The sequence below is a fragment of the Tachyglossus aculeatus genome, chromosome 17 (assembly GCF_015852505.1).
Source record: "Tachyglossus aculeatus isolate mTacAcu1 chromosome 17, mTacAcu1.pri, whole genome shotgun sequence".
Lineage (NCBI taxonomy): Eukaryota > Metazoa > Chordata > Mammalia > Monotremata > Tachyglossidae > Tachyglossus > Tachyglossus aculeatus.
The window spans coordinates 44955549-44969801 of record NC_052082.1 but is presented as its reverse complement, the minus strand read 5'-3'; the positions used below and the strand labels follow the sequence as shown (position 1 = coordinate 44969801).

Below are 14253 nucleotides of genomic sequence, written 5' to 3'. Positions count from 1 at the left end.
GTCCCAAGAAAGAGAAAATATGAGAAAAACAGAGGGAGAGAGTAGAGAAGCAGTGTGGTCTGGTGGAAATAACGTGGGCCTCGGAGTCAAAGGACCTGAGTTCTAATCCCAGCTCCTCCACTTATCTGCAGTCTGACCTTGGGGAAGTCACTTAACTTCTCTGTGCCTCAGTTTCCTCATCTGTAAAATATGGACTAAGTCTTACTCCGTCCTACTTAGACTGTGAGCCCTATTTAGGGCAGGGACTATGTCCAACCATATAAGCTTGTATCTACCCCAGTGCTTAGAACAGTGCTGTCCTTAATAGGTACCATAAAGAAGGGAGAAGTTTCTGAGAGCATGAGAAATATATTGTAATGTGGTGTTTGTTAAGGGCTTACTATATCCCTGGCATTGACCTAAGTGCTGGGGTAGATACAAGATAATCAGGTTGGACACAGTCCCTGTCGCACATAGGGCTCACAGTTTTAATCCTCCTTTTACAGATGAGGAAACTAAAGCACAGAGAAGTGAAGTGTAGAGCTGGTATTAGAACCAGGTCCTTCATCATCATCATCATCAATTGTATTTATTGAGCACTTACTGTGTGCAGAGCACTGTACTAAGCGCTTGGGAAGTACAAGTTGGCAACATATAGAGACAGTCCCTACCCAATAGTGGGCTCACAGTCTAAAAGTCCTTCTAAGTAAATGGAAGCAGCGTTGCCTAGTGGCAAGTGCTTGGCACATAGTAAGCGCTTAACAACTGCTATTTAAAAAAAAAAGCATGGGCTTGGAAGTCAGAGGACGTGGGTTCTAATCCTGGCTCCACTACTTGGCTGCTGTGTGACCTTGGGCAAGTTACTTAACTTCTCTGTATCTCCGTTACCTCATCTGTGAAATGAGGATTTAGAACTGTGAGCCCAATGTGGGACAACCTGATTGCCTTGTATCTACCTCAGTGCTTAGAACAGTGCTTGGCACATAGTAAGTGCCTAACAAATACTATTATTATTATTACTCCCAGGCCCCGGCTCTATCCACTAGGCCATGCTGCTTCTCTCTGTCCAAACTAAAGACTGAGTATTCCTGTTGTACGATATTGAGAGGCAGGGAAACCCCAATTGAGAAACATGTACAACTCAATGGAAGGAAAAGTCACACTGAAGTACTGGCTCTAAATGCAGTTTCTTCAATAGTGTAGCACACTGAGGCCAAACAGGCTCACATTGTCAGAAGAAGGTTCCTTAATTCCCTAATTGTGTTCTATTGAAAACACGTGTTGCGGCAGACGTAAGTGTACACATATTGTTCAGTGCTCTGTAGAAGGGGGCTGGGGGAATTACTGGAATGATTGATGTTAGTGGAGGCAGATGGGGTTAATCTGAGACTATTTCATGTGTTTTAAATGATGAGTTTTCAGTAATTCTGGTGAGCCAATCGTAGTATGACTATTTCATTCTGCTGCTCAGTCAGTTTTCTAAAATATCACTCTACTCCAGTCTCCCTGCTCCTCAAAAACCTCCAATGATTGCATCAAGCAGAAACCCCTAACCAACGGCTTAAGGTACACAGACAGCTCTTTTCTCCTACTCTCTCTCTTCTCCCTCTTCATTTAAATCCTTCACACGACAGTTCTCCCCATCTCCAAAGCCTTTCTGAAATCTCTCCCCCAGGAGGCCTTTCCTAATTAATTTCTCTCCCCAGTTAATCTCCTAGCACCCACATTTTGTATCCCCCCAACTGCCACTTCAAAACTTCAGCCTCCTGTAGCATTTATTTAAATGTCTTTATACCTCGTAATCCCCATCCCTCCTTCCTCATATCAGACAGATAATTTCTCTCCCCAACTTCGAAGGCTTATTGAAGGCACATCTCTTCCAAGAAACCTTCCCTGACTAAGCCCTCCTCTCCTCTTCTCCCATTCCCTTCTGCATTGCCCTGACTTGCTCCCTTCATTCATCCTCCCTCCTAGCCCCACAGCACATAAGTATATATCTATAATTTATTTATTTATCTGTGGATATTAATGTCTGTCTCCCCCTCTAGATTGTGAGCTTGTTGTGGGCAGGGAATGTGTCTGTTGTATTGTGCTGTTCCAAGAGCTTAGTACAGAGCTTTGCACACAGTAAGTGCTCAGTAAATACAACTGAACGAATGAATTGAATGAATTTCGCATCATATAATGATGGTTTTCGTTAAGCGCTTACTATGTGCTAAGAAGCGCTTAAGTACCTTCAACCTCCTGTAGCATTTATTTAAATGTCTTTATACCCTATTTCCCCCAATCCTTATCCCCTGGAGCCTATGGGGCTTGTTCTAATTTTCAAAGCCCTTCTGAAATCACATCTTGAGGAGGCTATCAATTAATCAGTGGTATGTATTGAGTGCTTACTGTCTGCCAAGCACTGTACTTAGTGCTTGAGAGAGTATATTGTAAAAGAGAACATAGAGACAGTCCCTGCTTAGAGACTAGATGGGGAGACAGGCATTAAAATAAATTCCAGATGGATATGCATGTAAGTACTGAAGGGCTGGGCACTTAAGGGGAACAAGTGCATAGGCAATGCAGAAAGCAGGGCTTAGGCAAAGAAGGGAGGAATAATCAATCAGTTATATTTATCGAGCACTTACTTTGTGCAGAACACGGTACTAAGTGCTTGGGAGAGTACAATCTTATCCAATCCAATTTGCTTGTATCCACCCCAGCGCTTAGTACAGTGCCGCTTAACAAATGCCGTCATTATTACAATAGAATTAGCTGACACATTCCCTGTCCATACAAGCTAACAGCCTAGAGGCTTAGTCGGGAGAAGTCGTATTGGAAGAGATTTGATTTTAGTAGGACTTTGAAGATTTGGAGTAGTCACCACCTCCAATAACACTTATGATTTATCTTATAAGCGCCTTTTGAGTAAGGATCATGTCTATTAACTATTGTACTTTTTCAAGTGTTTAGGACTAGTAAACATTCAAATACCAGTGATTGATTACATACCCTATTACTTAAGCACTAATGTACATTCACTTCCCTTTAACTTTAGTGTTTGTCTCCCCGGGTAGATTTTAAACTCCTTGAGAACTGGGATTAGGCATTCCATTTTTGTTGGCTTCACCTAAGTGCATAGAACAGTGCTTTCCAAACAGATGATGAATAAATACTTTCATCATGATTATCAGTGGTATTTATTGAGGGCTTACTATGTGCAGAGCACTGTACTAAACACTTGGGAGAATACAAATAAAAGAGTTAGGAGACACATTCTCTACCCACAAAGAGTGTAAAGTCGCTCTTGAGCACCTACTGTGAAGGGCACTCTGGCACTAAATGTTTAGAAGAGTATAATTAAAGCAAAATACATGGTCCCTGCCCTCAAGGAATTTGCAGTAAGCAGGTTTTCTAGGCTGGAGTGGAAAATATAAGCCTGGCTTAGCCAGAGACTAGGACACTTAAGAGGAAGGTTTTACAGTTTGTTAGGATTTGGAAATAAACATAGGCTTCGGAGACGGGAGAGCAGTGGGGATGGAGTGATTCTTGATAAATATGGTTCTTGCTATAGTCTACAGGGTGGATGATGGGCAAGAGGCTGAAGCGTGGACGATATAAGGATCTTGTTAAAGGTATCCGAGGCATGTGGTACTAATCAGATGATTTAGTAGAAATAAGAACTATGAGGAATAAGTAAACAGTAGGGTGATTCTAGGAGTTGATAAAGAAAACAAGCACTAAATTACTCTTATTCTAATATTGGTTCACGTTCATTCATATTTATTTTTAGGGAAGATCCTGTCATTACTTCCATGGGGTACATAAGATTTGTGAACAGCATGCTCTACAGAGTGTCCGAGGGATGTGCAGAGCTTGGGATATAGAAGAACTCGTGAGCCTGGGGAAAAAATTACGTTCCTGTCCTTATTATGCAGCTCGAGAACTTATGCTAGATGCCGACATTGTGTTTTGCCCATACAACTATCTCCTAGATGCACAAATAAGAGAAAGTGTAAGTACATACGTAAGGATTGCTGAAACCATTGTTCTAATTGTAATTTGAATGAGTAAAAGCCTTTTAACTATTTTTAATTACAGCATTTGTGTCTCTCTTTTATGAAGAGATGAGAATATTGGATTTCAGTAGTAATAGCTATCTTTTTAATATTAAGGTGAAAAATGCATTGTGGAGCTAGTATCTGAAAAAGAGGAAAAAGCTTTCCTTCCTAAAAACATTATTCCACCAATGTAATCTGAAATAAAAATGACCATTTTGATGACGCTTTTCAGTTTGCATTCCATGAGAAACCTTTTATTCAGCTTCATTTTTAGAATTCTCTTTGAAGACTAAGTATAAATGAAGGAAAGCATTTCCCAAGAGACTATTGAATATTGTTTGTGGGAAGAATATATCCGGGAAGCTTCGCATATGCTTTCATTCCTAGCATTTATTGAATGCCTACTTTGTGTATATAAACACGGGCGTATACTTGGGAGAGGGAGAACAGGTATTGAATCCCCATTTTACAAATGAGGAAACTGAGGCATAGAGAAGTATATGTGACTTGCCTGAGATAATACAGCGTGCAGGACTCAGAGCTGGGGTTAGAACCCATATCCTTCTTACTCCCAGGCCTCTAACCACTAGGCCACATGGCTTCTCCAGGTAGTAGGAAGTCATATTGGCTAATTAGTTCCCCAAGAGCTCCTCACCAACTGTCGGGCATACTGGGGGCAGGCCTAGCCCAAACCAACACCAAGGAAGAGTCTGGGGCCTGAACCTGCCTGACACCGTGTAGGGGCAAGAGGCAGGATTGTGCAGGTGTGTTGCTCAGACACAAGCATGTATTCCTTTGTACAGCTAGAATATGTAAAACCCCTGATAGAGCACATAGTCCGTGCAAAACAAGCAAGTGTCCGCCACCTGCCATGGGCTAAACACATCTCGTCAAGCTGAGGACAAGGATGCAAGAGTCCTGTTTCGAAACCTGGAACCGGATCAGAAACAGGACTCAGCAGCCCCCCATACTCAATGCCTGCATTCAATCAATCAATCAATCAATCGTATTTATTGAGTGCTTACTGTGTGCAGGGAAGTACAAGTTGGCAACATATAGAGACAGTCCCTACCCAACAGTGGGTTCACAGTCTAGAAGGGGGAGACAGAGAACAAAACCAAACATATTAACAAAATAAAATAAATAGAATAGATATGTACAAGTAAAATAGAGTAATAAATATGTACAAACATATATACATATATACAGGTGCTGTGGGGAAGGGAAGGAGGTAAGACGGGGGGATGGAGAGGGAGAGGAAGGAGGGGGCTCAGTCTGGGAAGGCCTCCTGGAGGAGATGAGCTCTCAGTAGGGCCTTGAACGGAGGAAGAGAGCTAGCTTGGCGGATGGGCAGAGGGAGGGCATTCCAGGCCCGGGGGATGACGTGGGCCGGGGGTCGTCGGCGGGACAGGCGAGAACGAGGCACGGTGAGATTAGCAGCAGAGGAGCGGAGGGTGCGGGCTGGGCTGGAGAAGGAGAGAAAGGAGGTGAGGTAGGAGGGGGTGAGGTGATGGACAGCCTTGAAGCCCAGGGTGATGCGCAGATTAATTGGTAGCCACTGGAGTGCATTCATCCAGCTCGTCTGTCTCACAACTGACCCCCTCATCCGCATCCCGTCTCTGGCCTGGAATTCCCTCCCTCTTCCTATCCGACAGACGATCGCTCTCCCCACCCTCAAAGCCTTATGAAAAGCACATCTCCTCCCAGAGGCCTACCCCGACTAAGCCTAATTATGTAGCCCGCTTCATCTTAATTTTTACAGGAATATTGTTTTCTTTTTGTAGATGGCTATCAGTCTGAAAGAGCAGGTCGTCATTTTAGACGAGGCTCATAATATTGAAGACTGTGCACGGGAATCAGCCAGCTACAGTGTCACAGAAACTCAACTGAGGTTTGCTCGAGATGAACTGGATAGCATGATAAACCACAATATAAGGAAAAGCCACCACGAACCCTTGCGAGCTGTTTGCTACAGCCTCATCAAGTAAGGAAATGGGCACGGCAATGCCCACCGGCCCTTTTTAGGAAAATCTGAAGTGACTATTTCAATTATAACATTCGACAGTTCTATCCTTTCATTGACACTTTGTGTGTCTTGTTAATGCTAATGTAAATTGTATGCTGGTTGAGCAATGAGGATTTTTCCTCTCAATAATTTTTATTTTCTTTCCAACAACAACCTCAGTTTCCTTCCTGAAGATTTTTAATTTAGTCAACTATTATATGACACTGCCACTCTGGATTATTTAAATAATACTGTGTTATATAAATAGCAAAGACTCCAACGTTTTCGAGTGCACAGATGTTTGGCGGGGAGATATAGCTTGTTGTGGGCAGGGGATGTGTCTGCCAACTCTTGTATGGTATTCCAGGTGCTTAGTACAGTGCTCTGCACATAGTAAGCGCTCATTAAAAACCATTGATGATAAATTAACGGGATGACTTTGGAGGACATGCAAGTTCAGAAGGGTTTAGAAGATGGGGAGAGCTGTGATTTGAGGGGGCTGTAGTGGGTGGAGAAAAGGTGAGAGCAAGAGATCAGAGGCAGTAGACCATATAAATGAGGTAGGAATGGTGAGTAGGTTAGCTTGAGAGGAATGAGTGAAGGTTTTTAAAGAGAAGGGAAAGTATGGGATATGAGATTTATGTACAACAGAAACTGCCATTTTCCCAGGTTGTCCCCTGCTGGTGGACTGACAAGGAATAATTGTCATCTTTAGAGATCGTTTTCATTTTAGGAAGAAAAAAATGATTTTTCAATGCTTGGTTTAAAATTTTAGGAAGAGGTCACATTTTTCCGAAATCAAATCGAAATATCTAGTTAAGTAACTACTTAGCAGTGTGCAGAGAAGAGAAGCAGCGTGGCTTAGTGGAAAGAGCACGGGCTTTGGAGTCAGAGGTCATGGGTTTGAATCCTGGCTCCGCCACATGTCTGCTGTGTGACCTTGGGCAAGTCACTTAACTTCCTGGAGCCTCAGTCACCTCATCTGTAAAATGGGGATGATGACTGTGAGCCCCACGCAGGACAACCTGATCACCTTGTATCCCCCCAGTGCTTAGAACAGTGCTTTGCACATAGGAAGCGCTTAACAAATGACATTATTATTATTATTATTAACAGAATCTGATTGCAAGGCAATTGAACAATTGTAGCAAGCACATTTTCTTAAAACTGTGATGGTTTATCGGTCTTATTTATTGAGCACTTACTGTGTGTACTAAATGCTTGAGAGAGTACAACACAAAAATATAACGGACCCATTCCCAGCCCACGATGATTTTATAGTCTAGAGGGGGAGACAGACATTAATGTAAAGAAATCAGTTATGGATTATAAATTATGCTGCGGGGCTGGGGTGAGTAGTGATAGCTAAAGTGAGCAAGTCAGGGAAATGCAGAAGGAAATGGGAAAAGAGTAAAGGAGGGCTTAGACAGGGAAGGCCTCTTGGAGGAGATGTGGCTTTAATAAGGCTTTGAAGTCGGTCAGAGTAATTATTTGTCGGATTTGAGGAGGGAGGGCATTCCAGGCCAGTGGTAGGACGTGGATGAGAGGTCAGTGGTGAAATAGATGAGATCGAGATACAGTGAATACGTTGGCATTGGAGGGCCAAAGTATGCAGGCTGGGTAGTAGTAGGAGAATAGTGAGGTGACATAGGAGGGGGCAAGGCGATTGACTGCTTTAAAGGTAAGGAGTTTCTGTTTGATGCAGAGGTGCATGGGCAACCATTAGAGGTTCTTGAGGAGTGGGGAAACATGAACTTGAAGGTTTTTGTAGAAAAATAATCTGGGCAGGTTTAGCCTGTGTAACCTCATCAGAGGAGTTTGGGACACTATATAAAGGTCATGAAACACTCTGTTTAGCTCCTCTCAGAGTAACACATTCAGGAAGATTGAAGCGGCCCTTGAAAATTGAAAGTAAGATTATTGTTTTGCACCCTTTGTAGCTGGCTACAAGAAAATTCTGAACATCTTGAGGAAAGAGATTATGAAAAGGCTTGCAAAGTCTGGAGTGGAAACGAAATGCTCTCCCACTTGCATAAAATGGGGATAACAACTGTTACATTTGCTATTTTACAGGTGAGATTTGTAAATATCTCTAGTGAAGTATTAGAGATTTAGAAGAATTTGTACCAAAGTTAAAAAATATTTTTGAATGAAAAAGTTAAGAAGTTAAGAGTGCTGAGAGTTGTATAGAACCTATCCCTGTTGAGCTCAGAGTGCTTTGAATCTTCTTTATGTACTTAAAATGCTTGTGATAGTGAATTTTGAGTGTATAGATTTTATGGAAAAGGCTTTTTGTATTTAAAAAAGCTGAAATTTCACCCAAGACAAAATAGTTAAAAACTGGCCTTTGAACAATTTGGCTGGGGTAACGTGCCTTTACTAATTTTTTTCCTATTCTGGCTGATTAGAGCTTTTTGAAAACTACGTTATTAGTCTTTTATGCTATTAGCAGTTAATTATAGTAATGTTAGAGAATATTTGAAGCAATTTAATTTTGAGAACCCCTCCCCCCTCTAGTCTATAGTAAACTCATTATGGGCGGGGAATGTATCTGTTAATTCTGCTATAGTATACTCTTTCAAGTGCTTAGGACAGTGTTCTGCACATATCAATCAATCCATAAATACCACAGATGGATTGATTGATGGATAAGTGCACTAGGAGCTTATTAATGTGATGCTTGCCTTTCATAGAAACATTTTGCAGCTGTCCTTGAAAAAGAAGAAAAAGTACCACAACTTCATGGCAAAGAGCAGGTGAGGGAGCTACCTATTGTGAGTCCCCCAACCCAGATTACGCTCAAAGGACTATTTATGGTACTGGACTATCTTTTTAGACAAAATAACAGGTCAGTGGAGAAACTTGATCATATTTTTATTTCCTTTTTGTAAAGATGTTACTTCAAAGTACAATGCCATGCACCCTGTAGAAGCTCAATACATTTTAATTGGTGCTGTTGGTATAACGTGCACATTTTTAGCAGGTACTGTTTTGAAAATTCAGTGAGTGCCCTTGCCAATATTTTTTTTTAGCATTGAGAGATGTGAAAAAGAAATCAAGTTAAATTGACTAAAGTATTTTTAGAATCTATGGAATTAGGGAGCCAATGGGAGCCGGGGGTTTTTAGCAAATAATTAATTTGCCCCCTACAACAGGCACGTTAAATTTGTGGCGTGCTGGGAGGCTTTTTAAGGGTGGAAGGAGAATTGGCCACAGCAGGGTAGTGGAAGGAGGAAGACGAAGCAGAACTGCCTCTTTCTGATGCCACCTTTTTCCTGGCACCTGCTAATAATTAATTTGCCCCCTACAACAGGCATGTTAAATTTGTGGCGTGCTGGGAGGCTTTTTAAGGGTGGAAGGAGAATTGGCCACAGCAGGGTAGTGGAAGGAGGAAGATGAAGCAGAACTGCCTCTTTCTGATGCCACCTTTTTCCTGGCACCTGCTTCCAACTGCTGTTGCCTTCTTTTCTGAGTTGCAGGACTCGGGGGGCCTATCCACATCTCAGAAATCTGGGAGGTCCGCCAGCCCCTCTGGCCCCAGGCAAGGAGACAAGCTGCTCAGAAGTGATGGGGGAGGGCGTTTTCCACCCGTTCTCTCTGTTGCTGTACTATTCCTGCTGCCCAAAGGGGAACTCAGCTGAGTGAGTGAGCGTGTGAAAGAAAGCGAGTGAGTGTTAATGTCTGTCTCCCCCTCTAGACTGTAAGCTTGTTGTGGGCAGGGAATATTTCTGTTTTATTGTCCTATTGTGTTCGCCCAAGCATTTAGTGCAGCGCTCTGCATGCGGTCAGCGCTCAATACATACAACAGGATGAGTGAATGAATTCACTTATCTGGGTCTCTCTGGGTCTCAGGATCTATTTCTGGATGTCTCTGTGTGCCCCAATCTTTGTGTGGACCTCCTTCTGTTTATCATCATCATCATCAATCGTATGTATTGAGCGCTTACTATGTGCGGAGCACTGTACTAAGCGCTTGGGAAGTACAAATTGGCAACATATAGAGACAGTCCCTACCCAACAGTGGGCTCACAGTCTAAAAGGGGGAGACAGAGAACAAAACCAAACATACTAACAAAATAAAATAAATAGGATAGATATGTACAAGTAAAATAAATAAATAAATAGAGTAATAAATATGTACAAACATATATACAGGTGCTGTGGGGAAGGGAAGGAGGTAAGATGGGGGATGGAGGGGGGAAGAGGGGGTTTATCTAGGTTTATCTAGTTTAGTTTATCTAGGTCTCTCTGCATCTCTCCCTTTTCTGCCACCTGCTCCCTAATCTCAGTCCACTCTCCTCATCCCCATGGAAGCCCCCTCAGTCATTCATTCATTCAATCATATATATTGAGCACTTACTGTGTGCAGAGCACTGTACTAAGCGCTTGGGAGAGTACAGCACAACAATAAACAGACACATTCCCTGCTCACAACCAGCTTAGTCTACAGTGGGAGAGGCAGGCATCAATACAGTAAAGAAATTACAGATATGTACATAAGTACTGTAGGACTGGGAGGGGAGAAGAAAGTGGGAGCAAGTTAGGGCGACACAGAAGGGAGTTGGGAAAGAGGAAAGTGGGGCTTAGTCTGGGAAGGCCTCTTGAAGGAGATGTGCCTTCAGTAAGGCTTTGAAGTCGGTCAGAGTAATTATTTGTCGGATTTGAGGAGGGAGGGCATTCCAGGCCCAGAGAAAAGGGTCAGCGGCGAGACAGGCAATGTCGAGGCACAGTGAGATGGTTAGCATTAGAGGAGCAAAGTGTGTGGGCTAGGATGTAGGAGAGTAGTGAGGTGAGGTAGGAGGGGGCAAGGTGGTGAACTGCTTTTAAGCCAATGGTGCTGTAAAGCCAGTGGTGGTGCCCCCTCCACTGACATTGTCTCTACAAGAAAGTAATTTAGTTCTTTTCGCCAACTTAGTTTCCTTCTGTCCTATTTAATAATAATGGAATCGTTTGCTAATCCAAACAGTAATGGCATTAGTAATTTACTACATTTTTAAAGTGTAGTCCATTCCTCTTTGCCTTAAACAAAAACCCTTGACTACTGACTTGAAGTCATTTAACCAGCTCTCCCCCTCCTACTTATCCACTCTTCTCCCACTCTACCCCAGCTAGCGTGCTGCATTCTTCTCAAGTCAACCTGTTCACAGTGAAGAACATCCAACATTTCAACCTCTTTCACATCGCCACATATCCATTCTTTTCCCCAAATTGCTCATCTTCAGTGTTCCCCATCCTTCATATCTAGGAATCAGACATTATTATTTGTTGGATTGTTTAGCGTGCAGAACACTGTACTAAGCACTTGGGAGTGGACCACAGAATCAGAAGACATGGTGCCTGCCCTTAATTCTGCCATGCACCAAGCCCACCTAACTTGTTTCAGCCTGACCCTACACTGAATTCTTCCCTCTCCTGAAATTAAATCAATCCTTGACCGTCTTTCTTCAGGATATGCTAAATGATTGGATTTCCTATTCGGAATTGAACCAATCTTTAACCCGGATTTTTTGATATCATTATCACTTTGTGCCATCTCTACATTTCCATTTCAAAGAAGCCTCAGCCTTTTTTTCTATTTTATAATTACGTGCCATGTACCAGGTTTTAGTCATCACCAGGCCATTACCAAATTATATTAAAGTGGAAGTATAATCTTTGCATTGGGTTTTTAGTGGAATTTAAATGTAAACCATTACTATAACACCCACTATAAACGTATGTGGCAAGCACCGTAAACATAACCAAGCCTTCCCATTTCAATTTTGGTCATTTTTTGTATAGATTTGCAGATGACTACAAGGTTGCTATACAGCAGACATACTCTTGGACAAACCAAGCTGATACTCCAGATAAAAATGGCTTCTTTGCGGCCCCTAAAAGCAAGAGACGGTTACAGCGCAAAATGGCAGTCCACGTGCTAAATTTTTGGTGCCTGAACCCAGCTGTGGTGAGTTTGACCTACACAGGAATTCCCGAGCTAATTCAGCCTTCCAGTGACTGAAACAGTCTGATTTCAGTGTCATCGTAATTTTGGACGTTTACTCATTTTTTTCCTCCTTCAGGCTTTTTCAGATATAAGTAGCCAAGTTCGGACAATTGTTTTGACATCTGGTACCCTGTCACCAATGAAATCCTTCTCGTCAGAACTTGGTGTAACTTTCGCGATCCAATTGGAAGCTAATCACGTCATTCATAACTCCCAGGTAAGTATTTTGATTTCTGTAACTTGAGGAGCTAGGACATTTCAGATAAATTGCTCCCCAAGTCCTTCCGACTCTCAGGCCCGTACTTTATCCACTAGGCCATGCTGTTTCTCTCCCCTCTCAAAGTCCTATTTCACACAGCTAACTGGATCATTTTTTAAAAATATTCTACAAACATCGCACCACTCCTCAAAAACTTCCAATGGTTGCCCATGCCTCTTCTGACCGCTGGTTTTAAGACAATCATCTCTCTCCCTTGTACTTTTACACTCTCTTCTCACACTACCTTAGCTCACATTTTTTACTCCTCTCAAACCCAATGATAAAACAAACTGCCAGTTCAGCACTTTGTTGTCACCTAAGCACTTAAGTACTCGCCACCCCAGCAGGACTTATGTCCATATCTTTTTTCAATATTTTACTTTCTCCTGTGTCTATAATCTGTTCCAGTGGCTGCCTCCCCCACTAGATTATAATCACTGGAAGGATAGGGATCATGTCTATTAAGTAAGTGGGCCTGCCGGCGGCTTAGGAAGGCCTCCGGGGCCCAGGAGGACGCTCCGGTTCGGCCGCGGGAACCCAGGCGTCCCGACTCCCGACCTCCCCCTCCCCACCCTCCCGCCTTACCTCCTTCCCCTCCCCACAGCACCTGTCCAGACTTTGAGCCCGCAGTTGGGTAGGGACCGTCTCTATACGTTGCCGACTTGTACTTCCCAAGCGCTTAGTACAGTGCTGTGCACACAGTAAGTGCTCAATAAATACGATTGAATGAATGAATGAATTCTGTTGTACTCTTTCAAGTGCTACGTGCAGTGTCCTGCACAAAACAGATGCTCCGTAAAAATTCCCTTCATTTATTGGTTAAAAATCATTTTCGTTTAAGGTATTCACATTACTTCCTACTCCTCCTTACGATGATAGAGAAATACAGGCATGTCTCTAGAGCCAGGTGCCTTCAGAAGCTTCCACCTTATTCAGATTCCCCTTAAAGCCCAACTCTATGGTAATAAAAAGAAGCAGATTTTTAAAAATTTGTTTCAGGTCCAATGCTTGATTTCCTTTTGGGTTAGTCATGTATCTTGGCCCTAGGAGAGTATGCTAGTTTATCTCTCTGGTGTGGGTGTAACTCTAAATCTGAAATATTCTTGAAATAGGTTTGGGTTGGCACCATAGGATCAGGACCCAAAGGTCGAAATCTGTGTGCCACCTTCCAACACACGGAGACATTTGAGTTCCAAGATGAAGTGGGAGCACTCCTGCTATCAGTGTGTCAAACTGTGAGCCAAGGGATTTTGTGCTTTTTGCCATCTTACAAGGTAAGGAGATACTTCTTAGTTTGGTAGGCTTTTAAAAATCATGCTGAATATTCGTATTAAGTATCTTGAGACCAGAGTTTTGGAGGTAATTCCAGATTTTTGCTGAGCCATCATTTTGTTTCATTATAAGATGCTTGTTGGATCAATTCATATTTATCAAACCCATACTGTGTGCCATGCACAGTAGTAACGTACTTGAGATGCTATAATTGAAGTGAAATGCACGTTCCCTTTCTTCAAGGAGCTGAATAATTTAATGGGGGAGAGAGGTGAACTCAAATTGTTTACAGAGATTGGGCATAGGAGAAAGAACCAAGATATCTCTGGCAAGAGTTCGGAAAAGTGAATAGATGAATAAATAAGTGTTTGCTAAGGATAGTGTATAAACATAAGTGGTGTGGCTATTTGGTTAATGTGTCCTAGAGTGGTGAAAATTTTCTGGGAGGAGGAGGTGGGATTTCAAGAGGGCTTTGAAAATGGGGCAAGGTGTAGCCTGGTGGATTTGAAGAGGGAGCAAATTCTAGATGGGGGAAAGCAGGCAGTTGGAGGTAACATAGTGAAGATTGTACTTCCCAAGCGCTTAGTACAGTGTTCTGCACACAGTAAGCGCTCAATAAACACGATTGAATGAATGAATGAAGCACAGTAAGGAGGTTCACTTGTGAGGGGGAAAGAGTGAGCTGAAATGTAGTGGGTAAAGAGCA

At 42.6% G+C, this 14253-nt stretch overlaps 1 protein-coding gene across 1 annotated transcript in view; it reads left to right on the top strand.

Moving 5' to 3' along the window:
• The window catches only part of BRIP1 (BRCA1 interacting protein C-terminal helicase 1), a 120375-nt gene that overhangs the window by 38877 nt on the left and 67245 nt on the right, over nt 1–14253 (top strand). Inside the window, exons 7-13 of the mRNA XM_038759599.1 lie at nt 3758–3979; nt 5810–6009; nt 7971–8103; nt 8724–8878; nt 11812–11977; nt 12093–12233; nt 13388–13549. Of these exons, the coding sequence (XP_038615527.1) occupies nt 3758–3979; nt 5810–6009; nt 7971–8103; nt 8724–8878; nt 11812–11977; nt 12093–12233; nt 13388–13549 (1179 nt within the window). The remainder of the gene's footprint in view (nt 1–3757; nt 3980–5809; nt 6010–7970; nt 8104–8723; nt 8879–11811; nt 11978–12092; nt 12234–13387; nt 13550–14253) is intronic.